Source organism: Cucurbita pepo, chromosome LG10 (genome assembly GCF_002806865.2).
Source record: "Cucurbita pepo subsp. pepo cultivar mu-cu-16 chromosome LG10, ASM280686v2, whole genome shotgun sequence".
NCBI lineage: Eukaryota > Viridiplantae > Streptophyta > Magnoliopsida > Cucurbitales > Cucurbitaceae > Cucurbita > Cucurbita pepo.
The window spans coordinates 3,658,550-3,682,838 of record NC_036647.1 but is presented as its reverse complement, the minus strand read 5'-3'; the positions used below and the strand labels follow the sequence as shown (position 1 = coordinate 3,682,838).

At 35.3% G+C, this 24,289-nt stretch overlaps 5 protein-coding genes across 6 annotated transcripts; 1 reads left to right on the top strand and 4 right to left on the bottom strand.

Annotated features, from left to right (window-relative positions):
- Positions 1–75: 75 nt before the first annotated feature.
- LOC111804210 lies at positions 76–7,315 on the bottom strand. The gene is made up of 18 exons (XM_023688936.1): positions 7,161–7,315; positions 6,693–6,797; positions 6,509–6,600; positions 6,046–6,084; positions 5,872–5,928; positions 5,106–5,180; positions 4,197–4,262; positions 4,063–4,105; positions 3,482–3,527; positions 2,364–2,457; positions 2,228–2,280; positions 2,037–2,121; positions 1,833–1,935; positions 1,655–1,747; positions 1,415–1,481; positions 997–1,063; positions 844–897; positions 76–534 (listed from the first exon to the last, which is right to left on the bottom strand). The coding sequence occupies exons 2-18, from the start codon at positions 6,754–6,756 to the stop codon at positions 391–393; spliced, it is 1,242 nt and encodes a 413-aa protein (XP_023544704.1). The 5' UTR covers positions 6,757–6,797; positions 7,161–7,315; the 3' UTR covers positions 76–390.
- A 797-nt stretch (positions 7,316–8,112) lies between these two features.
- On the bottom strand, positions 8,113–11,022 carry LOC111803252. Its single transcript, XM_023687580.1, has 5 exons — positions 10,515–11,022; positions 10,142–10,223; positions 9,258–10,019; positions 8,896–9,156; positions 8,113–8,643 (listed from the first exon to the last, which is right to left on the bottom strand). Exons 1-5 carry the CDS (start codon positions 10,918–10,920, stop codon positions 8,484–8,486), a joined length of 1,671 nt encoding a protein of 556 aa, XP_023543348.1. The 5' UTR covers positions 10,921–11,022; the 3' UTR covers positions 8,113–8,483.
- A 664-nt stretch (positions 11,023–11,686) lies between these two features.
- On the bottom strand, positions 11,687–12,620 carry LOC111803259 (bZIP transcription factor 44-like). Its single transcript, XM_023687588.1, has 2 exons — positions 12,104–12,620; positions 11,687–12,031 (listed from the first exon to the last, which is right to left on the bottom strand). Exons 1-2 carry the CDS (start codon positions 12,245–12,247, stop codon positions 11,804–11,806), a joined length of 372 nt encoding a protein of 123 aa, XP_023543356.1. The 5' UTR covers positions 12,248–12,620; the 3' UTR covers positions 11,687–11,803.
- Positions 12,621–17,737: 5,117 nt separating this feature from the next.
- Positions 17,738–19,741, top strand: LOC111803256 (transcription factor bHLH133-like). The gene is made up of 7 exons (XM_023687585.1): positions 17,738–17,893; positions 17,981–18,422; positions 18,499–18,627; positions 18,717–18,782; positions 18,960–19,025; positions 19,127–19,189; positions 19,417–19,741. Exons 1-7 carry the CDS (start codon positions 17,778–17,780, stop codon positions 19,519–19,521), a joined length of 987 nt encoding a protein of 328 aa, XP_023543353.1. The 5' UTR covers positions 17,738–17,777; the 3' UTR covers positions 19,522–19,741.
- Positions 19,742–19,849: 108 nt separating this feature from the next.
- Positions 19,850–23,983, bottom strand: LOC111803251 (phosphatidylinositol/phosphatidylcholine transfer protein SFH12-like). Of its 2 annotated transcripts, none has more exons than XM_023687578.1 (15): positions 23,690–23,983; positions 23,263–23,398; positions 22,712–22,973; positions 22,521–22,620; positions 22,163–22,429; positions 21,972–22,049; positions 21,789–21,890; positions 21,666–21,715; positions 21,471–21,570; positions 21,316–21,366; positions 21,127–21,204; positions 20,742–20,862; positions 20,303–20,667; positions 20,144–20,218; positions 19,850–20,045 (listed from the first exon to the last, which is right to left on the bottom strand). In XM_023687578.1, exons 2-15 carry the CDS (start codon positions 23,288–23,290, stop codon positions 20,028–20,030), a joined length of 1,695 nt encoding a protein of 564 aa, XP_023543346.1. In that variant the 5' UTR covers positions 23,291–23,398; positions 23,690–23,983; the 3' UTR covers positions 19,850–20,027. The 2 variants fall into 2 exon arrangements, with proteins under 2 accessions (XP_023543346.1, XP_023543347.1); XM_023687579.1 differs by having other exon boundaries at positions 20,303–20,649.
- Positions 23,984–24,289: the final 306 nt, after the last annotated feature.

Sequence of the window (24,289 nt, the reverse complement as noted above, 5' to 3'; positions counted from 1 at the left end):
CAAAGTATCCTAAACTGAAGTGAAATGATATGTCTAATCATCTAGAGCACGAATCATATTTGTCATATGGTTCTATCGGATTAAAAGTTCTGTTCAGACATAGTTTATTATAAATTTTAAAGAAAGTGATATAGACAACTTCTTGCAATCTATATGGTAAAATGAATGCTCTAAACCTTAAAGCTCCAAGCCAGATGGGTATGAAGTAACGTTTCTAAGAACACATATTACGCCCGCCCTATGATATGGATAGAAATGTCTGACACGCTAATAGCTTCAAAAACTAAGCTTTACCTAGATCCCTTTTGCCCATCGTCCTTGCTACATTGGCATGCAGCTAAATTTCTCTCATGAACTGTCCAAGAGCTAAAATCTGAAATGGAGAGACATTCATATTGAACCATAATTTTTCTCAGTCGGTGTCCATGTCCGTCGAGAAGAGGAAGAGGATGGTGGACGATCCCAGGAGGCTTCACTGACGAACCCACTGTTGATGCCTTCAGCTCTCGGGTAGCTTTGTCCTGCACCACTCGCCTAATTTCATGGATACAAGTTCAAACATGCCAAAACAAGTTAATGTCAAATCTGACAAGAAAATACGAGCGTTGAAAAGGTACTGCAAGTACAAGCCAGTATCATTCCGAAAATTATCGGAGGTTACGTGAACTATGCTAAATCAACTATCGTCAAGAATGAGAAAAAACGAAACTGTGTCGGTAATAATGAATAAGAATTGTTACCAACGAACAGTACGTGATGCTCAATGAAACCTTTTGGTTTCCTAGATTGCATTCAAAAGAAAGAAATCTGGTTACTTAACATCAAAAGGGGCTGTAAACTTACAGTTTCCAAGCAGGCGGATAGTAGTGCCATGCCCGGCAATGCATCAATTCCACGCTACATGCAGATGCAATTGACTCGACATAAATATCGAACAATAACAGTACATTTCATAGAAAAGAAATCTGACCGCAACGGCGTCAAACAATAGCTTACCTGGCCTTGCATTCGTGCCTTATAAACAAATCCTCCACAGCAAAATAGTGATGCTACGACTATGAATCTGCTCATCACAATTTTTTCAGGCATCAAAACCAAAATAATTATTTTTACCAGGTTATTGAGAAGTTAATCTTAAGTCGTCGATCAATAGAGAAAGATATTGCAGCTGAGAAGGCCACTTCAATGAAGATATCACCATCATCTAGATGAAAGTAATATTTTCTAAGCCAACTAAAGCATGCAGAGGGAAACCTGGGACCCAGTTACAATGCAATATATATATATATATATACATATGTAGACTTCACAGCATCCAAACTGTTTTAACACCTAAAGATCAAGGTACTTCACAGACAGATGATACTGAATACTCGGGGTTACCAAAAAGATTAAGAAGAAAAACTTGACATACATGCAAGAGAGTATTCCAAATGTGGCCCATCCTTTCATAGAATCTCCTTGTACGTCCTGCCTTTTTTCTGCAAAATATGAAACACAAAGCTAAACTTAGGTTACTTTCACGCCTTAAAGAAAAGAACAATCATGATAGACAACGTTGTATTTCCTGGATTACACTAAATTCAGTTCTTACTAAAACTTCAATTTAAAGATTGTATGGGTGATAAGTTTCTTGAGATAGATAGATTCTCACCACACGTCTTGGTAAGAAAAAAAATAATAGGTTCATAATCAGCCACAGGGATCGTGACATTGACTTCATATGGAACATCTCTGGCAATAACACCTGAGATAATTACAAGTATGTGATAATATGAGGGTTATAAATACTGATAAGTTAATGAGAAATCCATGATAAAAAAAATCCATACATCTCCAGTTAATCATCAACATTGAGGGTGACAGAGTTGTAGGGTAGCTCCCAGTTGCCCCTGAACCTGACACTTTCACCTCAAGTCCATTTTCTGGAAAAACCTGCAAATGTTTTAATCAGATTGCATCAGCTACCATGAATATCAATTTGTAAATTTTTATTCAACTAACTCACGATACCTGAATGATTGGGAACATGATACCTGAATGATTGGTTTCTGTACCAAAGAGGAAAGTGATGCAATGGCAGTCATATGAAGAACCACACCAGTCTGCTCTGTGCTGAAGCTGAAGATGTAAATGTGAGGTTTAATAACTGAGATGAATGGATCTTCTATCACTATCGAAGTGAAAGACTATAATGGAGGGGGGGAATCGGACAGTGGACTTTTACCTGAATGCACGGTGTGGCTTCTCAAAGCCTAACTGAGTTAAACCATTGTAAACCTGGGCATTAAAGTATATCTTTGTAAGTAATTCAATCGATTTTTTTTTTTCTATACCATCTTGAAATGACAAAAGGTTCTTACAATTTCCCAGGATCTAGGGTGAAAGCCAACAGTAAATCCTTTGAAAACACGTGGGCCTTGTATCACACAAGGGATGGCTAAGTCGACAATAACTCTGAGGTAGATAACAATTATAAGTGAGTTACTTTCTCTGCGCAAGAGAACTTCCCTTTTCTAGAAATAATGTCTCAAATCCCAGCGCATTAAGAAGCATCCCTAATTAGCATTCTAAATTTTGGAGTAAACTGTTGACATTGACCGTTCGCTTCTTTTTTCTTCCATAAGAAATCTCCAATCATTCAATTTATTACAAATATTAACGAAAATAAGACTGGCTTTCTGCCTGGTTTAGATTTGATTATCACTATAACACTAACATGACGTGATATTATTTAGAAATTTCTCTACCAGGCTGATAAGGCCCACATCCATGTTAATTGAGTCCAAAAAATGGATCGCAGGGGAGGTGGTGCAACTGCAGTACAGTAAAAAAAATGCACGTCCAAAGGAGTGAGTGCAGTTATTTATATTTCTGCATGAGGGTGTCACATGAATTTCTGGATGAGAGTGGGCCCAATCAAGTTAGATGTGGAGTCGTTAGAATACAGGGAGAATATTAGAAGGAGAAGGCAGGAAAGCGATGGGTACAAATTTGGATACCTCAAGCCACTGCCATTGATTCGTCACATTTCCACATAATACAATAACAGCAATGAGGCTAATTTAATCGCGGGCAAGGGATTCAATAATGAGTGCTTACTACTGCCATAAACTAGACTCTAATTAATTTAGAACTTCAGATGACAGATTCTTTACTTTAATGTTCGATACTGTTCACTTTTCTTGGGTAGAAGTAAGTGTTTAGCCCAGCCAACAACAAATAGAACTTGAAAGAAACAACTATGCATGATTTTCAAGAAGATTGGCACCCATGCTTCAAAAAAAAAAAGGGGAAGAAAGTTTTTATTCATCTACCATGTTCTGACAGAGTTGCATAAATTTCAATAAATAAGCCATTTACTTCAATCTACTTATCATGTAAACCTCAAAATCATCATTCAAGGATTGCAAACATGTTTAGATTCAGAGAATTTAAAAATTCAACTATTTAAAAGAAATCAAGGTGTTCTGCTCAAGACCTGCAACTGGACTCATAAGTGATATTGCAGATGCATCCGAGACCACCTATAATCAGATGAATGAATGTGTATCATCATTAGTTGCAACATATTCCAAGTGCACTAAGATCAAACATGTTCATACAATTCTCAGGAAAGGCAGATAAAGCACTGCTCAAAAAACTATTCTAAGAATTAGACGGTGCAGGATACTGTATATAGAATAAAATAATAAAAATAAGTTAGGTAAGTAAGAGAGACAGAGGGTTCATGGTTGATGATGATTAAGTTCCAGCCATTAGATTTTGGCCATGGCTAGATGACCTTTCATTTTACTTTACCTTCCTTTCCCAGTTTGTACAGTCTAGCTGAAAGCAATAATAAATGTTCGAATATTTCTAGAGAGAGAGATGGCGGATGGATCTTAATTTTATGAGGAATTTTTAGGAGTGTTAGTTGAAGTAATAGCCAACTTTCACAAATGAGAAGATGCAAAGTGTATTGTTTGATAAGGCATAAGTTTCTTTCTGAGAGAGGGAAAATCAAGGGATCCTTCCCCTTAATATCCATGAAGGAAACTTGGGGATGAAAAGCTCACTAACCTTTACATCGTCCATTTAAACAACCTCCACATATAACATTTACCTGAAATTAGAATTTGATAGTCCTTGAGAAGCCATAAATTTATCTACATAAGTTTGAAGGATTGAGAGACAGTTCCAACATAATAACCGACCTGTGCAGTCCTCCCCAATTTGTCATAACTCTGCTCACAAGAAGTCAGGTCACCGTAGTAATAACCCTGGCCAGATGGAAATTGAAATAATTACGATGTCTAGATCAATGACATCCATCAAGTTATATTGCCAACAACAATAATAATAATAATAATAATAAAATATCTTTTTTTTTTTTTTTNGGCTATAAACAAGGGGAGATAAAAGAAAATGGAAAGATGTAAGTTTGCCCCTAAACTTTCAACGTTGTGTCCATTTAGTTCCAATTCCTAGACTTTAAAATATTTCTAATAGGTCTTCAAGTTTTTAAGATTACGCCTACTTGATCTTTATACTTAAAAAAAATTCTAGTAGGCTCATGAACTTTCAATTTTGTATTTACTAAGTCCCTACGATTATCCTATCCTGTGAGTTCAATTTCAATTTCAAGTGTTTGATGACATAAATGTTAAACTAACGGAGTTAATAATATACAAACGTTAGATACAAAATTACAAGTTTAAGGGCATGTTAGAATCTTTTTAAAGTATTAGAACTAAATAAACAAACAATGAAAGTTCAAAGACCAAACTTATAGTTTTAATATTATCTTGCTCCCACTCCCAAGAAAAACATTTGGTCAAAAAAATTTCCAACGAACCTAAGAGGAGTTTGTACCCATCTTTCATTATACACCATGTCTTCAAGAAGCAGGTTAGAACTATCTGTCAATAATTTACTCAAACAATTTCTCCCTTCTTTCCCATGTCCTCTTGCAGGTCTTTCGTTAGACAATGCATTAGTTTTTTTTCACGAAACTCAGCTTACTTGTGAGTTAAATGGCGAGCATTTTCATAGGATAGCTTCCGTTCACATCCAAGAGAGAGAAACTAAAATAAGAATCCATTTACATTAGAAACAAAGCTTACTTGAACAAAGTTGGCATGTCCTGAACCAGAGACAAAATAATTGAATTTGTCAAATCGACCAAAATCCACATATCCCTGGTTAATCAGGAGCAGATGTAATAGTTATGAACGACAGCCCAATCCGTTGAAAACAATGAAGAGAAAAAGAAGGAAAATATGAACTTTCCAGAGACAAAACATAGTCTGAACATGTTCAAGAGGTAATAAAATAGTCAGCATGAAATAATTTTTGAACCTTGATTCACAATAGTCATGGACTCACAACTACATATCAAGAATTAACTTTTTACATGCCAGAGCTTTCCTTTTAAAACCGTGTGAAGAAATAGAATGCCAGATCATAACCTTTAGTCATTTTTCAAAATAAAACTATATTAGTCCTTTCAGAGCAAGAACTTGCAACCATGTAATGAAGGGCACGAAGTATTATAGAACTCTTTTAACTACAGCAAGTATAAAAGAATGAACGGAGTAATGCAATTTTTCTCAGTCAATTTTGACAGTTCCTTGAGAATGGTTAATCCAAAATGAAATAGAGACCAACCTCCTTCGGAATAAAGAAACATATTCATTCTCAAGAGCTCCTACACTCAGACCCTTAACAACTTATCGATGGAACCCTAACAGCAGTAAGCAATGACGTGAATATATAAACCTATCTTCATCAAATAAGGCATTAAGGTGCTGCATGTAATATTCCTATGATAGAACATCTTCTCAAAGTAATCAAAGTTCATGGTAAAGTAATCTAGCAGAGATATATTACCGTCTGTTGTGATCTACTTTCCACATCTTTGCAAAACCGAACCACCAAGTCAGAATCCTATATCAAGACATGCTTGACTTAATACTGCCTGAATTCATATATTTATAGATAGGATTTTTAAAATATAATAAAATGTCTCAAGTTTCATTATTTAATTGAAAAAAAGAATATCACCTTCCCATCATATTCAAATGGTTGTCCAACCCAGCTACTCTAGTTATTGAGTTAAGTAAAGCTAAAAACATAATAACACCAGATGTGAGGAATAATCAAATAAAACGTAAAGAAGAAGTTAAGTTCAGTTCTGATTGCACAAACAGAAACAGAAAGTTCAACATGGCAGATGAAGATGCTACCAGAATCACAGGTCTACCAAAACAAAAACAATCATATCAAGAAAATTCCACTTAAAGACTGAAGAAACTTTATGGGAAAGGCCTACCAAAATGAAAACATTACTAATCACAAGTCTCTGGAAGGATCCATTCGGGATAAAGTAAATTCAAGAAAGATGGCAATCAGGAAAGCTACAGAAAGATCAACCTAGACTTGGTTGTTCTACAAATGTAAATTACTTCCCCACCTCCCAATTAACTGTATATTTGATAATATTGATATATCATACTATGTAGGATACAAAGTCAATGACGTGACTAGAATTGTCAAAAACATAGCAACTGGAACTTGGCACTGCAATTGCATTCGTTTCAACAGCCTGTAAAAGAACACCTAAAACAAAGAAAAATCCTATAAGACAAAAAAGTATATACAGCGTTCAACATTTGAAAGGGGACAAAATAAGCTGAATTAAACAAACTTACTAGTGAAAGCAGTGAAGAGTAGTAAATGTAAAGAACAAACACCAATATTATATCTCGCACTCATATTTTTATGTTGCTTTCAACGTTTTGAACATGTCCTGCAGGCTGCAAATAAAATTTTGTAAGCTCAGCTGCTGAGGTATCATGACTAGTAAATAAACAAATCAAGGTAGACAGCATGATATTAGTAAATATCCATTGCTAGTTATTATGTCTATGTTGCCATAAAACCAGAAGCTCAAGTTAACCCATTCGAAGAGGCAAGTAGAACCGATTGAAATAGATATCCAATATAAGGAACGAATCGATGGCATTAATAAAGCTTATATTCAATACTACATCAGCGAGTATGGATTCAACTAAAACGCGAGAGAGTGCATAATGTAATTATGTTCCAAGTCCAGCTGAAATCGAGCCTCCAAACTACCTCTTCCAAAAATGATGATCAAGAAAACGAAACGAAATTACCTGAAACCTTCAAGTGAATAGCTCCGTTTTTGTTGCCCTCCATTGAATCAAAGGACTGGAATTTGAGAACTACGGAATGAATACGCGTAAACCTGCGACCAGGGGAACTGTCCGGCCATTACACCAGAAACGCGGGCATTTTCCTCGCAATTATTTCTCTTACTTTTCTAAAAGAAATTTCCTGTAATAATTTCGAGTTTAAATTTTATAAAAAAAATGTTTATCTAAAATTTTATTAATTTGGATAAATGTTGTAAATTTGTAATTATTTCTTTGATTATTAAATAAATATTGTAATGTTTAGGTCATGATAAAGTCTCATCCAAATATTTTTTGAAAATAATTAGACAATTAATGTCTAATGTATAATTAATTGACTTTAAAACGAGCTAGATTCCTTGAAATTTGTAGATTAATGGAGTTTTTTTTTTTATTTATTTCAATTTGTTAGCTTTTATAAATTTTCCCTTCAATTTGGAACTCATTTTTCTTTTATTTAGTCATAGAACCAAACCGAAACACGAAAAGCAAAATTTCAGTTTGATTCACTTCGGTTCGTCAAATTTGTGCATCTCTAATTCGATTCATTGATTTTTCATATCACAAAGATCAAACTAACGAAAATGGCATCTTCATTCTTTTAAGGAGTTGGAAAAGCTTAAGAAATGTAATAACAAAAGTAATTCTTGTGAAGCTTTCACGCAGCTCATGATCAGCGAACTCCTTAGCTCAAGAAGATGTCAAAATAGATACGTGAAATCCATGGAGGAAAAAGAGAAACCAAAGAAAGAACTAAACCATCCTAAAAAACTTGAAGATTAAACATGAGATTAAGTAGAGACAGCATTAAATAATCTATTTTCTCTACAAATAAAGGGTTTCAATGTCCATGCATAATTAGTTGACATCCCCTCATAGCTGTGCGCAGTGGGAAGCTTCTGTAACAACTTCACTCAAATCAGACTAAGATGCCAACATAAATTATAGAGTATGTTACAGTCGAGCACCTGGACGACTAATGCCACGACCAAGCAGGTTCCAAGACATGTAGTTAGCTTCATATATAAAATAAAATAGTCCATGCTTGAAATACATTCAAAACCTGGTAAGCCAGCACGTTTAATAAAGTTCCTGCAATACAGTATGGCTTGCTGATAAACAGATATTAAGTCCTTACAAGCTCGGCTGGCGCCTCCTCAAAGTAGCAGAGACACGGTATACAATGAGTTCTTCAACGTTGCTACTCATCTTTATCAAGTTACATCTTAGAAAATCTTGCTTATCCATGATTTGGGTACGAATCCAAAGAAGATGAGATAAATATTACCTCAGAATAGATGTCAAAGTTAAACCATCAAGGGAAGAACATGAAGATGGAAGTGTATCATTTCTTGAAACTAGGATTTCATTTAATTCCTCTATTTGATGGGCTAACATAAAAACTTCTTCTGCTATATCTTTTGTCACCCACTCTTCAAGTTTCCTGCATTTTAAATTCAATCATCAATTCACCATCAATTTATATAGTAAAACAGGGTACATAATGCATCGACGAGGAATATGTACTAATCATAAAACCATGAACCGATATAAGAAAGGAAAGGGAGTACAGGAAAGAGATAAATTACAGAATATGAGAACCCCTGTGATCTACCGTTGTAAATAGCTGTCTATAAGGATACTAAATCCTACTGTCATCACACAAGAAGGAAAAATAAGAGTAATTTTTATCAACCTTAGGTGAGATTCCGCACTTTTGTTGCAATCTGAGAATAGCACCTTGATGATTGGATTTAAATCCACCTTTGGAACAACTTCTGCAGTATCCTCCATGCCCAAACAATAACCACTACACGACCAAGAATTTGAATTGATGAGAACAATGTGCAGCATGGCAGACTTGGTTTTCAACTCCTTAACCACGGTACGAAATGATGATTCTTCATTTGCACTTTCCAGTAGCTGAGATGCAAACATTTTTTCCAACGTGTAGTCCCTGTTGCATAAGTCGGCTAATCTTGAGCACCCAATGAAACAAGAAATATCTCAAAGTCACTAATTACATCAAAGAAAGGCATGACGCAACAATATGCTGACCTGAACAAATTTTCTGATTCAGTTGATAAACATGTTGAGACATAACATTTAAAGAGTCGAACTCCACCATCTGTAGGTCCACAGCCATTTCTGCAAGGGTAAGCCCCAATCAGAGTTGAACACTGGGGGCAAAAGAACTCAGCCCATTCAAAATCTGCTGAAAGATTTGACAGTCTAGCCATAAAGATATTTCCAAGAAAACCATTAAGAAAGGATCTTTGATCGTCCGAAACATCTACAGTATTAATAGGCTTTGGGTCTAACTCATATGTGCCACATGTGTGATGCATGCAATCTCTATCAAGATCATGAAGTACATTACTTTCTCCATGTTGATGTAAGTCAGGAATTGAAGTCACAAGAGGTGAATCAACTTCATCGCTTCCCTTCACAGCAGCATTACCCTCCGTCTTTGCAACAAGGTTCTTATAATTGAACTGCTTAGATTTTACCTCCTCTGTAGATGTATGATTACATTGTGATTCTTGCTTAGCTTCAGTTAACCAATTGCCATCAGTGAAATCTGATTCATCCTTGAGTTCTCGGGTCCCATCATAGTCTGGGAACACATGTCCAATAAGGTCATCCTTGGAAAGAGTAATAGTCGTTAAAGTGAGTAGGCAGACACCCTTTGCACATCTATAGGAATTTGTGTACCTAGTAACCAGCTTCTCGCTTATCCCCCCGAAGGAGCAGCAGCAAGTCCCAAACCAGTTATCAGCCACCTCTCGCCAGTTGACTGATGGCATTTCAACAAAATTTCTACATGCATACATATTGAACTGTGAAAGTCAAAATCAAAATTTTATGGATTCGTGTGAAATGTACACCAACTGCTCTAGTAAATTAAGTCTAGTAAATAGTACGAACGAACAATTTGCTACCTGAGAGGGGATTCACTCAGCCTGAAAGAACAATTTCTGCAATAAAAGTGGACGCCACCACTGCGTGATAAACTGCTTTGATCTAAGAAACACAAGCATTTCAGAACAGGAAAACTAACAAGGTAATGGAAAAACAGTAGATGGTAAATGATTAACATAGCGAAAATCCAATGTTTCTGGCAATTTAGCATTGTAATTAATTATCACACTTTGATAATGATCATACACGTCAGAGGCAGACAGAAAGCATAAGGCTATAAGTTTTAAATTTAGCACCTTTAGCAAATGCTAATGCATAACTGTTAGAAAGCATAAGGGAAAATGCAGCGAGTATCAAAAGACACGGAGCAAAATTCTAAAAATTTCAGCGCACCATAATCCATTGAAAGTGGCTTCAACGCCTTGGAGTTGCTATGTCCTCGCGTTTCGGAGAAGTCCAGCACATTGTCGAAGTTAAGAATGATAGGGTGATCAACCGGAAGAAGCAAGACAAGCTTAACCTCAATATGGTCTTCGAAAGCTCTAAAACTCAGAGGCGACTCAGCGTCAACCAAAACCGGAGGCATAGGAACTCGAATGGACATTTCGAGGTCTTGTAACCAAGCCACACAAACTACGGACTGCTGGAGATTGAGATGAACCTTGAGATTCTGACATTGAAGAGAAGGATTGGTATAGGAATCGAAGAGCAATAAACGTAGGGTTGGTATATGCGATTGCGCTTCCCATGTGAAGCGCCATTTTCTAGGGTTTTCGACTGAACCGAGTTCTGATGGCATGCTTTGATTTCACGAGCACCACTGCAAGTCTGCAATGTTACCCGCTTAAATTGAATTTCTGCGTGCAGTTCGTATAATTTGATGAACGGCAGCGACAATGAATTGAGGGTAACTCCAATTTCATCAAATTTAATTATATATTTTAAAACAGATTTAAAAAAAACTAATAATACCTAAATTTATTTTCAAACTTTATGGGAGAGAATGATAATACCTTCTAATAAGAAAAATCTTTTATAAACTAATCATTAATATTATTTTTAAAATGTATTAAAATATATTATCAAAATATATAGTTAACAATAATTACAATATTTTATTTTAATTTAGAATAAATTACGATATTTATTTGCAATTTATTCTAAATATTGAGTTTAATTCAATTAAATTTAAATATAATTCAATTAATTACGTGTAAAAATTTTATAATTTATATTTAATTAGATTTTTTAATATTAAACAAAAGTTAAAGATTTTGCATATTGTTTTTATTTTTTTGTCACGCTTTCAAGTCTAGAATATCTTTAGAATATTGTTTATGACTTTATGTAAAAGCACGTGTCTACCGTATATTATCAAATCAATCATTTAGTTAAAAAATTTAATGACTTTTTTTTTAAGTTATTATAATTTTAAAAATTTATTGAAGTATTGTATTTTTGTAATCTACCTAACATATTTGGATAGATGATGCATTAAATAATAATTGAAAGACTGAGGATTCTTATGTTAATTAAAAACTACAATATTTCCATAATAAATTTAAAAAACTACTAAATATTAATGACAAATTTTAAGAACTACAAAATAAAAAAATAAAAATAAAACATGTCTGCAAAAACCATCCGCTGCAGTTTGTCCGTACACAGATCACCCTCAGTTCTCAAAACATGTCTTCAAATCCATTAAAATCGCCAACGTCCAAGAATGTTTCGAAAACCTCCGTGGAGTTTATAAACATTACGATGTCGTTTAGAGACTGTAATCTGCGGGTCAACTCCGCTATCTGAGCTCGGAGGATGGAGTTCTCTGCCTCCAAGCTGACGCACAGATTCGCCGCCACGTTCAAGCTCGCCACAATCTCATGGTTGTGGTTCCTAAGTCGACTCACCTGTAACGCCCGAGTCAGAAACTTAGGAGGGTAGAGTTTTTACAAGATGGACTTGCCTCTAATTAGCGTTACCTGCTCTGTAAGATCGTCCAAATGTTTTTGCTTGCGCAGTCGAGATCGCCGAGCCGATTCTCGATTGGACTGCATTCTCCGCCGCTTCCTCTTCACCTCCCGATCATGTTCCGACCCAGATGAAGCCCCACCTGAAGAACCCATTTCGATAATATGATAGATTCAGAAGAAAAAAAAAAAAGATGAAAAATGACCAAACGAAGCGAAGTGGATTAATTGTAGGATCGTCGTCTATGAGAAGACATAGAACCAGTAAAGGAACACGACGGAGAAAGATTGGACTAAATGGGTTCTCCGGCGAAGAGTTGAGTTTATGATAAACCCAGAAAGAAGAACTTCACTGACAACCGGAGACATGAGTAGTTTTGAGCATCGAGGCACAAGGAATTGCAATTAGTACTCAATCAGAGGAAAAGAGAAATGTAGGAAGATAGACATCTAGATAGGGGGATGGAAGCAGGCTGGTTAAGGGCGGTTTTATAGCAATACATCACAACAGAACAGAGTGCTACTTGAGTATTCACTAGCTCGTCTTTTCTAAAATATTTTTTATAAACGTGACTCAAAATTCGAGCGCAATATGCAGCCTAAAGGATGTCGGACACAAAGGGAAAGGGTGATCTGTAAGTGGGGTGCTGTGTGTCCCGAAATGGGAAAGGGGGGCACTGAAAGAGTGAAACCGGCGCCCGTGATGGGGCGGCCATGTGCGCGCTCAATTTGTTCCATTCCACTGTTACTCTACTTTCACTTTGACACCAAAACAAATGGAATGCCCTCCAACTTTCTATTATTTCCTTTTTTTTCTAATGTAAATTCGACTTTTTCTTAAACATATTGGATACATCGGTTCTTACGGTTGGATTATGAAAATCCCACATCAGCTAATTTAAGGAACGATCATGAGTTTATAAGTGAAGAATACTAACTCTAGTGTAAAGCATTTTGGGGAAGCTCAAAGCAAAGTCACGAGAGCTTATGCTCAAAGTGGACAATATCATACCAGTGTGGAGAGTCGTGTTCGTCTAACACTTACAAATTCTTTAAAATATTTAATTAGATCAAATTGTGGCGAATCATTTGAATCAACAACGTCATCCATCATCAATATAATTATTTAAAATTTAAATCATGATGTTGTCATAGAAGAAAATGAAAAATCCATTCATAAAGGAACTCAGCTGCAAGTATTTTTGGACACTTTCGATTATAAAATAAGATCATAAAGTTAATGACGAGTTAGTTTAATGTGAAAGTTTATTATTATTGGGTTAAAAATAATATTTAAAATCATCCTCTTTCTTATCCAACAATACTCCTCTTTCCCATTTTTTATTTTCTCTTCCATTTCAGATTTTATTATAAAACAAAATTTATGAAATCAACAATATTAATTTTAATTATTTTTTTACCTCAATAATTGGGAAAATCAAAGTAAATAAATACTAATTTTTCTTACCATACTATTATTAACTTTTGTCTACTTTATTATTGTTATTCTTTTTAAAGCTAAAGAATTAAATCATCAATATAATAATTAATATCTTATTTTCTGAGCAACTACTAAAATGAAGCTACTAATGGGCTTATTTTGTACAAATGGGCCTAGAAGTTATAATAAATTATAATCGAGTTATGGGCCACATGAGCCCAAATATTTTACTTGCTGCCTTTTATATATTAAAGTTGGTGAGTACGCCAACCCTAAATATTTAGAAAATTAAAGAAAAAAAATTGATTTTCTTGCTAAAATATATTTTAATTAATGGTATTTTCAGTATATATCAAATTAAATAAATGGTGATAAATTTGAAGAAATTAGAGGTGATAAGCGTATTTAAGAAAAAAAATTGTTATCATAAACGAATATTTTCATACTCACCATCCTTTTAATATATATGTATTAATATATGTAAAGATTGACTCAATAAGCCTCGGCCAACCGTAAATGCTTAGAAAATATAAGAAAAAGTTATGCTTGTTCTCATAAATGAATATGTTCATTTAATATATATTAAAATAAATGAACGGTAATAAAATTTGTAATGACTATAGTCTATGAGGCTAGGACACTGAATGTTTATAAAATTCAAGCAAAAAGAAATTGAATTTACTATTAAAGTTATTCTCATAAATATCATTTTAAATATATATATATATTAAATGAAAGCATAATTTCTACCACTAAATTGTTGAAGATTGTTGGGAGCGAGTCCTACCTGAAGATTATGAATTTATAAGTGATGAATATTATCTCCATTTGCATGAGACATTTTGGAAAGTCAAAGCAAAGTCATGAACTTATGCTCTGAGGTATTTTGGAAAGCTCAAAACAAAGTTATGAGCTTATACTCTGAGGTATTTTGGGAAGCCCAACGCAAAGTTATGAGCTTATGCTCAAAGTGACAATATCATACATCGCGGAGAATGATGATTCCTAACATAAACTACCATCACTTCATTATAAATTTTAGGTTAAATAAATAAAAATATCCTTAAACTTCATGTTTTTATTTAAAAAAAAAAAGAAAATTAACTCTCAAAACTCTTATTAAAAAAAGTTTTAAAAAAGTTTTATTTAAAAAGTAACTTTTAACTCTTGAAATATTATTATTTTTTTTTTGGACTTTTCTTTGAATGATTTCTCTTCAAGATTTTAAACGTGTCTACTAATAGATGTTTCTACATTCTTAATAGATATTTTTTTTTTTTTTTGTGTTTTTCCTTCAATGGTTTCTCTTTAGAATTTTAAACATGTCGATTACGAGAGGTTTCTACACTCTCATAAATAATGATTCGTTCTACTCTCCAACTAAGTCAGAGAATGGAATGAAAAAAAAAATGGTAATTAAGAAGACAGAAAGACAAAGGGCATGAAAATGCGGCCCCTTTATGAAGTTTTGTTTTGGAAGTAAAAAGGCATAGGATATGTTGAGTAATTGAGTCCTTGTTTTCAGGGCGTTGGGGTCTGCAAACCACAAAAAAGCTCACCACTTTTGGGTCCATGGAAGTGAACATGAATAGAGACTAAATCAGTGTCTGTTATAATGTAAGCCAGAGGGCTTTGTTGTTAAAAATATAAAAATAGAATAGGAAGTGGAGTCCAATTGGGGTTGAGAGGCGCAGAGTAGTACTACTCCTCTTCTGTGTTTGTTCAATAAAGAATGAGGACATGGAATTTACAAAAAGCATGTTGGAATCCCAATGGGTGTTGTGTTGTGTTGCGTCTGCAATTATTGTACACTCTTTTGAAGAAGGGCGCACTATTATATTATGAATTCACCTCCATCTCCACCTCCACCTCCCTTGTCTCTTTGGCTTTAAAGCCGACTCAAAGTGATGAGCCTCAGTGGGATTTTAATATTTGAGTTGACTTTCCAGTAATCTCAGAAACACACACACACACCCAGATGGAGCAGCAAAAAGGTTAATGGAGGAGACACAACCAACCGGTTTCTGCACCATATGACCCCAACCCATCACAAAAAGAGTCAACTTTCTTTGAAGTTACTAGAGAATAAGTCGGTTTCTGCACCATATGACCCCAACCCATCACAAAAAGAGTGAACTTTCTTTGAAGTTACTAGACAATTAGTCGGTTTCTGCACCATATGACCCCAACCCATCACAAAAAGAGTGAACTTTCTTTGAAGTTACTAGACAATAAGTCGGTTTCTGCACCATATGACCCCAACCCATCACAAAAAGAGTGAACTTTCTTTGAAGTTACTAGACAATAAGTCGGTTTCTGCACCATATGACCCCAACCCATCACAAAAAGAGTGAACTTTCTTTGAAGTTACTAGACAATAAGTCGGTTTCTGCACCATATGACCCCAACCCATCACAAAAAGAGTGAACTTTCTTTGAAGTTACTAGACAATAAGTCGGTTTCTGCACAATATGACCCCAACCCATCACAAAAAGAGTGAACTTTCTTTGAAGTTACTAGACAATAAGTCGGTTTCTGCACATATGACCCCAACCCATCACAAAAAGAGTGAACTTTCTTTGAAGTTACTAGAGAATAAGTTGAGTCTCTGTAGACTTCAAGAGAGGTTCTACGGTGTACTTTGTTCGAAGGGAGAATTGTTGGAAAAAGAGTCCCACGTCAACTAATTAAAAGGTTGATTGTAGATTTATAAGTAAAGAACACTATCTTTATTGGTATGTTTTTTTTTTTTTTTTTTTTTTTTTTTTTTTTTTTTTTTTTTTTTTTTTTTTTTTTTNCAAAAGCAAAAACCATGAAATCTTATACTTAAAGTAAACTAATAGATTCGACCCTCTAACCCATATCGTATAGTTTACGTAATTGAGCAAGAAGAACGAGATCGGCTGTGTGGGTATTGTGGGGTGAGATAGAAAAATTATGTTTGAAAGTCATTTTCATTGTGCAAAGCAAAAAACACAATATAGGAAATTTCGATTCTCAAAATAAGAATACAAACATAGAAAAATTGAACCTTTTTGACTCGTTATTAAAGATTAATCGTGAAGAACTTAACAAATTATTTGAAGAACATTTTTAAGGATGAAAATTTGAGATGCTTAATAATTGAATGAATACTTAATCATATCCTCGTCTTGCTTTACAAACATTGGATGAAATAAATATATACATTAGGTTGTTTAAAGTTTAATTAGTCACACTTGTATATATATATTAAGCTGATCAAAAAGCACACCAAAAGAGAAAAAAAAAAAAAGCAAAAGTTGCCGATTACTACGTGATTAAGGGAAGATCAAAATCATTGGTTAACCCTTTCCCTACCATTTATCAAAAGTTAAGAACAAACTGAAATCTTGGAGGAAAAACAAAACAAAACAAAACTTTAAAATATCATATGATAACACTAACAGCATCATCTAATCCAGTGATTATGTTCATCACAACAAGAGAGAAGAAAAGTTTTTCCAGTAATATTAAGCTTATATAACAATCCATACCCTTGATTTCCGCCTTAAGTCTCAACCCAAAGGATGAAAGACTGCATTCGTGACAGGCATGACCTAGCACAACACATGCAGAAAATGGAGGTACGAGATCACACATCAGTTGGGAAGGAGAACGAAACATATTTTATAAGAGTGTGAAAACCCTCTCCCTAACAGTCCCTTAAAAAAAACTCAAAGAAAACAGTATCGGCTAACAGTGGGCTTGAATTGTTACAATGGAACTAAAAAAACGAGCATGAACGTATATTCTATTAACAACCCACGAGTAACATTTGGCAAAGGTGTCAGGATTCATACATATTTGAACAATAGTATGGTAATAGATGTTTGATTCAGGGTGTTAGGAGAGGACAATAATGCATGATGACATGATATTGATATCAGCCAAAATAGAGGGTAGATAGGGTTCTTGGAAAGAAGTTATATATACATATATATATTGGAAATGGGAAGAGAGAGAGAGGGAGAGTAAAGGGAGGTTAATAATAAACAAAGCATCCACCCAAAGCCATCCCATTAAAAGCATTAAGGTTTTTGTTGTTATCCTGAGTCTGCAAATTATTCTGTTTTCCTTTTTCTTTTGAGCAAATGTTTTTTTTTTTGTGAAGAACTTTCATTCCATATGATACTATAAAGTTGGAAAGGAAAAGAAAAGAAAAGCCCATTTCATCTCTCCTTTAATCATTATATTCACTACTCTCTTTTTAGGTCATACATACCCATGGAGTCTGCTAATCTCCAGCATCAGCTTCAAGAACTATTCGTTGGATATTCCTCTTTGGTATCAGCACCAAGAACAGCTCCCATCACTCATGAATGCAGTCCCAACATCATTTTGTAAGCCCAAATCAATTTCATCATGCATGCAAACCTCAGAATTTTCATTCATTTTTCTCATTTTTTGGTACATATATGGTCATGCAGGGATGGAGATTCCTACAATAACCATTATTTGGTGGATCAAAGCATACCATGTTCAAGGGAGAATGAGAATGAGAATCCATGGTTTAATTTCTCATCAACTTACCAACAAGAACAGCCCAATGAACAGCAGCTTTCAACTCTTTATTCTTCTCTTCAATCCCCTGCAAGCTATGGAGGTTTCCAAGGGCTATCAGCTGGATCCAACCCCAATTATTACAGGAATAGCAGTACTTCAACGTTGGATTTGTTGTCTTCTTCATCATTTTCAAGCTCCATGGGCTACAATTTACAGGCTGCTCATCGTCATATGGATTTTCTCTCAAATTATTCAAGTGGGTTTAACAAAAACAGAGCGGTATTTGGCTATGCTCATCAGAATCATCATGAACATGTGCAAGATTCAATGAATAATAACAACAGCCCATCAAACAGCTCCAACAAAGTTTGTATCTTTTTTTCATGTTCTTCATATTCTTGCCTTTTGATCCTAAGCAGCTACTAAATTGCAATTGTTACAGGCTTCATCAGTGAGTGTTGGAAGAGCAAAGAGACCAGCTAACAGTTTGTCTGTGCCTAAAAAGTGCAGTAATAATCCAGAATCGAAGAAATCCTGCTCCTCCTCCAGATCTTCATGCCCACCATTAAAGGTATGGTTTTGAATCCAATTTAAGAACTGACCCTTTTAAGTGTTTGTAATTATAAAGTTTGGTTAATGAAATTTTGTATACTCTGGCAGGTGAGAAAAGAGAAATTGGGAGACAGGATTTCAGCACTTCAAAGGCTGGTTGCACCTTTTGGTAAGGTATATATATATATTATATATAAACCCTTTATCTTCTACAATGCTTTCCTTTATCAGATATTCAGAACCCACTATGCTGTTTTTGATGCTTAAAATAACCCCATTTGCCCATAACTTTGTTACAGTTTTATTACCATTTTATTTTATTTCAAAACAAAAATTAACAATCTTTTTCAGACTGATACTTCCTCAGTTCTAACCGAAGCAATAGGCTACATTCAGTTTCTTCATGACCAAGTCGAGGTGATTTAATTCTCTATCAACCCGATACGATCTTCGTTTGATAGTCATTTAGTTTTTAGAGCGGCCCGCGTTTGATAACTGGTTTCTTCAATGCTGTGCAGACTTTAAGCATGCCATATTTGGCGTCTTCTCAGAGCAAACCCTACCAAAAACAGCAGCAGCCTGTAAGATCATAAATATTGTTTTACTCATAAACTTCTTTCATAATGTGAATTTGTTCTTATTCTTAGATCCTATTTTACCACTTCTATGTACTTTTTTTAATAGATATAAAATAAGATAAAGGTTTTGTTTTATATGTTTGTTCTTTAGGAACTGACAATAAAAAAATAGATTTTGTATTGAAAGGAACCCTAGAGCATAGATTTATCTGAAGTTGTCAAATTTGCAGGGTTTGATCGAGGAGGATGGAACAAAACCACGGCAGGATCTTAGAAGCAGAGGGCTATGCCTAATGCCTCTTTCCTGCGCATCATTCATTCATGGGTTCGATTGAGAGAGAGAGATAGAGAACAACCCATTGCATGATGAAAGAAAGAAAGAAAGACCACAATTCTTGATGAGAATTTAATGGGGTTTTTCTTGTTGCTGTGCTCGTTGTATAGCCTGTTCCAGTTCAGTTTAAGAAAGAAGAACAAGTGTCAATAATGGTTGTTTGGTGGAGTGAGTGAGATCAGTTTCAAATAATATAAGCTTTTTGATTGTATTTCCCATTTTCAAAGCATTTGCTTTGTAAAGCACAAGTGTTGCAGCATTTCATTTCTTGCAGAAACTTTATGAATTTACATCCCCCGTTACTTTTGAGGATGGGATTTTTCTTCTTCTTTTTGTTAATCTTGGACGGATTCAGTTTTACATCAAAAAATAAATGTGTACATAAAATTTTAAACAACTCCACCAGAAACTTTTTGATTTACATTTTCTGGTTCAAACACACAGAGAGTGCAGAGACGGCGTTCGGGCGATTGCCCAACTGCTGCTCGTGGCTGCCATTTCATCCCTTCACCAGCGGAATGGAATCTGCATACAATAAATATCCCAACCAAAATTTATGCGAACATCTCTCTCACATGTAAAACAATGATATGGTTGTTGGTCAAGTAGTAGTAGAAGATTACCAGTTTCTTCTTTTTCTTCCTTTTCTCAATATAAGCAAAGATCTCTGCTTGTCTAGCCACTGTTTCCTCCAAAACCTATGTAAACAACTACTGATGATCACTGAGGAAAAGAGGTAAAAAAAAACTATGCAGCCAAGTTAAAGGAATAGTAACTGATACCTTCTTGGATGTGGTAAGCTCCTGTTCAAGGGCTTCAACGCGGGCCATTGTAGCATTCAGTAGCTCCTCTTTCTCGCGAGGCATGTCAGCAGGTTTATTGCATAGGTTATTCACTCTCTCTTCCAATTCAGCCATGCGTTTTACGGTGGACATGTAATCAGGCAATGGATCAAATAAAGGTGGCTGACCCTGACCCTTAAAAATCGGTTTGGAGTATAGGGAGGCATTAGAGAGCTTCTTAGGCATGGTGCGAGCCAATCTCACCGTGGCAGAAATTCCCATTATGAAGGCCACAATAGTAGCAAGAACCTTAGATTTAATACCCCCAGGGCCTTCCCCTGAACAAGCTATAGGAAAACCCATTGCTGCGAGGTGAAAAATTATCTAAATGCTTTCTACAATGTGAGATGAAATTGAGTAACTAAATAAAATAATATACCTTTGGAAGAGGTAGGCATGTTCTTTTCTGACACCATTTTCCATGTAAGATCCACAGATTTATCAACCACCGGGACACAATCCTCATTGTAAGGTACTTGAATATTCTTGATAATCGGAACCTATCATGTTTTTTCTTCTGTCAGCTAAGCTATCTCTAGAGAATAGATTCTACCAGCAAAGAAATTCATGAAAATCATGAGCTTATCGTCAACCCATCCAGTTTGAAATCTTCTATCACATGCAATGATCAAACTCACCACCAAGGAACAGAGCTAAATCGAGTCTGTATTATACTTGCTTGTAATTCTAGAGGACATTAGATTCTTACATCCTAGACTGAAAGCCATCAATATCGAATAAATCCTGAATTCTTGCACATTTACCTCATGGAGAGGAGAGAGTGGTGAATACTTCAAATGAGAGATGGAGCAGACACCCTTAACATCAGGTGAGTGATTCCCCTACAGAACAAATACCAAAATAATTCATCAATTATGAAGAACTAAGAAGCAAAATGGAAACTCAAAAGAAGAAACCAGAAAGACAAAAGTTCAAAGCTTAAGGAAAACAACCATGTTGTCCCCAGATTTACTTGAACATTTATGATTTCCATTGTTGACCATCTGCAAGTCCATCAATTATTTTAAAAAAACTAAGCAACAGTAAAAGTCAGATGCACATTAATCAAAGATGGAAAACAACATTATGTGGAGATATCAATTGGGACCTTTAATATATTTGGGTCCTTCCATGGACCTTTATCAGAACGCATGCATCCTCCTTGATCGGCGCAGGTACAGGTGCCTCCGAGAAACTCTGGCAACTCACTGGTGCAACATATATCAGAGAAGTCTCAAGCTAATTATAGGAAGAATGAAGTTTATACTATTGGTGAAAGTTTACTGACTCTTAAGAAGCATACCTGGAATCAATAATTTCCAGTAACTTGCTTTGGTATTTATTTCCAAGAACCTGTGCAAGTCACTAATTAATTACCTGTGCAACATTCAACTCCGAAAAACAGATATCAGAGAAGAATATTTACATTGATCTTTGCAGTGGTTTTTGGATCTAGAAAAGATTTTACAGTATTCCACAGGATTCTAAATCCGGAACCGGCATTAATGATGAACATACGATTCAAGGTCTGCATTCACGTTTAGTCACAGATTTGGTTAAGACAAAAATGAACATTACATAAAACTGAAAACCAAACGTTGCACAATACCTCTGGATAGTTCTCGCCATCTATTTTCTGAAGGCGGGAGATGAGCTCCCGAGCGGTCTTATTGAAGCTTTTAAGTCCCTATCAAATCAGTTTTACATTGAGAACAAGGACCTCAAAATTTGTTCAAAGTGAGTGCCCATCAATATCATATACTAATTATTCCCTAGAAATAGTAATTTGGACATACGTACCACTCCTTGGACATCCAAGATTGTTGTGCTTTGATCTATGTGCTTCTTGGAAGCTATTGAACAGGCAGGAAACTTGACCGTGAATGTCCTCTCAAACTCCCGTACATGGTACTTGAGATAGCGATCAAGATCAGTGACTTGCATTAACTTCGTGGAATCCACCTTTCCCAACTTCTCAATGTATACTGGCCGTCCTTCCTTATCTACGCCATGGTGCCCTTGAGGATAGTAATCTAAGACTTGATCCAGCTCCTCAAATACAAAATCCTTGAGCAGAGACCAAAAAATTGAAGAAATGTCAGTGAGTTCAATTCAAGAGTTCTAAAATCTGGTAATTCTTATACACTACGTCAAATACCTCCATTATGGTGTCAGCGCCAAATTCTTTACGCCACTGGAGCATGTCAGACCACATTTGCTTTGTTTTCTCAATATCAAACTTCCTGGCCTTCATGAATCTATGTGCAAAGGAGTTTTTTAAGACTACAACATAAAAACTGAAAAGAAAAGTAAAAAATACATATGGTTCTGGTTGATAATCAACAGAACCTGAGCATCATGTGATAGTCATCATGCTTGGCAGGAAGCAATTCCTCCAATATTAACACTTGGCGAAAGGCATCAACAGCCTGCATCTCCTCTGTGTCGCGCACATCTTCAATTTCCACAGATGCGACTTTACTACTTCTCCTGCCCCTTCTTATCATAGAATGTCTGAACTTGGAGGAGGCACTCACTGCCTTTTGCTTGAAGGACCCAATGGATGAATTCTTCTCATCCTCGGAGTTCTCAACATCAGATCCATCAAGAGCTGTAAACAAAAAAAATGGGAGATTATCTTTTATAATTTGAAACTATCCAATCAAGTTATCTATGTTTTCAATCTATTCAGCTCCAACAATCTCTTCCCTGAAACTATCCAATCTATGTTTTCAATGTTCATCCATCTGAACATTCTTGCAAAATTCTTGTATCCAAAACGAAAGATTCATAACCGAAACTGGGAAAGATTCATAACGGAAAGAACAATAAAGAAAAGAAAACGAGGAACGGTTCATAATGGAAGAACAAATAAAACCGAAGGGATTGGAAGCATATACCTGGTTTGGAAAAGAACGGTCCGGACATAATGGTGTGTTCTCGGGTTTGCTAATGGAAACAGGTTAGCATCAAAGAGACGAATCAAGCACTCATATCTAACAATATAAGATTTCAATTCCTCTCCTAATGCCCAGCCTGCAAAAAAAAAAAAAAAAAAAAAAAAAAAAAAAAAAAAAAAAAAAAAAAAAAAANAATATCAAGATCTTCAAAAATCATAACAAAAAAATCAAACCCCACTTAAAAAACTTCCGATCTTGAACCTAAACGGCCACAAATGTAAACGAAAATGGCAGAAACAAACGACATTAAACAAAATGCATATAAAAAAAACATGAAACTAACAGGAAAGAGACCTGAGAGAGGCGCAGAGAAATTACGAAGGAGAGAAAAGAAAGGGAAAGAATGAGAGAGGCGCAGAGAAATTACCAATGAGAAACGCGAGAAGGAGTAATGTGAGGGGCAGGAAAGCGAAGTGGGCGGCGAGGAGGGAGATTAAATGGAGGGAAGAGAAAGAAAGAGAAGGTTGAGAGAGAAGAAGATTAGAGGATTAGAGAGCATAAGAGAAGGGGGCGATTGGGAGGAGAGAGAAAGGGGTTTGTTTGGTTACTGATAATAGAAGAGAATCTCAGATTTGTTGTTTCAGAATCAGAGCCATTGACGAGGTCGCCCCATGGATATCCATCGATATCTTAACAATATTGATTCCGGCGAAACGCCAGGGCCTTCCTCTCCTTCCTTGCCCTCTATACCCAACTACCTTAACGTCTCCTGGATCTTTCCCGGCAAATAAATCTCCTGTGTGCTGCTCCATTTTTCTCTTCCCTACACCTGCTTTCTTTTCTCTTCCCTCAGTTTGACTTCCTCGTACTCTTTTTCTTGTAAATTATTTTATTATACATAATTCATTTTTAAATAAAGTTATTTTTGGGCTATTCTTTTCACAATCAAAATAATAATTATTTAATTTAACTACCAACAAATTTTAAAAAATTATTCGATAAAAACGCCAAAATTTGGTTTACTCTT

What these genes read in the sequence shown, in the direction of transcription:
- LOC111804210 (XM_023688936.1), bottom strand. Translation starts at nt 6,756, where the DNA reads ATGAGTGCGAGATATAATATTGGTGTTTGTTCTTTACATTTACTACTC. An exon ending in GTTGATGATTAACTGGAGAT is followed by an intron (nt 1,748 to 1,832) that starts GTATGGATTTTT and finishes TAATTATCTCAG; the next exon opens with GTGTTATTGCCAGAGATGTT. An exon ending in TTTTCTTACCAAGACGTGTG is followed by an intron (nt 1,482 to 1,654) that starts GTGAGAATCTAT and finishes CATATTTTGCAG; the next exon opens with AAAAAAGGCAGGACGTACAA.
- LOC111803252 (XM_023687580.1), bottom strand. Translation starts at nt 10,920, where the DNA reads ATGCCATCAGAACTCGGTTCAGTCGAAAACCCTAGAAAATGGCGCTTC. An exon ending in GCCACTTTCAATGGATTATG is followed by an intron (nt 10,224 to 10,514) that starts GTGCGCTGAAAT and finishes TGTGTTTCTTAG; the next exon opens with ATCAAAGCAGTTTATCACGC. An exon ending in CTGAGTGAATCCCCTCTCAG is followed by an intron (nt 10,020 to 10,141) that starts GTAGCAAATTGT and finishes GTATGCATGTAG; the next exon opens with AAATTTTGTTGAAATGCCAT.
- LOC111803259 (XM_023687588.1), bottom strand. Translation starts at nt 12,247, where the DNA reads ATGGGTTCTTCAGGTGGGGCTTCATCTGGGTCGGAACATGATCGGGAG. An exon ending in TGGACGATCTTACAGAGCAG is followed by an intron (nt 12,032 to 12,103) that starts GTAACGCTAATT and finishes CGGGCGTTACAG; the next exon opens with GTGAGTCGACTTAGGAACCA.
- LOC111803256 (XM_023687585.1), top strand. Translation starts at nt 17,778, where the DNA reads ATGGAGTCTGCTAATCTCCAGCATCAGCTTCAAGAACTATTCGTTGGA. An exon ending in CTTCATGCCCACCATTAAAG is followed by an intron (nt 18,628 to 18,716) that starts GTATGGTTTTGA and finishes ATACTCTGGCAG; the next exon opens with GTGAGAAAAGAGAAATTGGG. An exon ending in TGGTTGCACCTTTTGGTAAG is followed by an intron (nt 18,783 to 18,959) that starts GTATATATATAT and finishes AATCTTTTTCAG; the next exon opens with ACTGATACTTCCTCAGTTCT.
- LOC111803251 (XM_023687578.1), bottom strand. Translation starts at nt 23,290, where the DNA reads ATGTCCGGACCGTTCTTTTCCAAACCAG. An exon ending in GCGCTGACACCATAATGGAG is followed by an intron (nt 22,430 to 22,520) that starts GTATTTGACGTA and finishes TCTCTGCTCAAG; the next exon opens with GATTTTGTATTTGAGGAGCT. An exon ending in CATGCCTACCTCTTCCAAAG is followed by an intron (nt 20,668 to 20,741) that starts GTATATTATTTT and finishes TTCACCTCGCAG; the next exon opens with CAATGGGTTTTCCTATAGCT.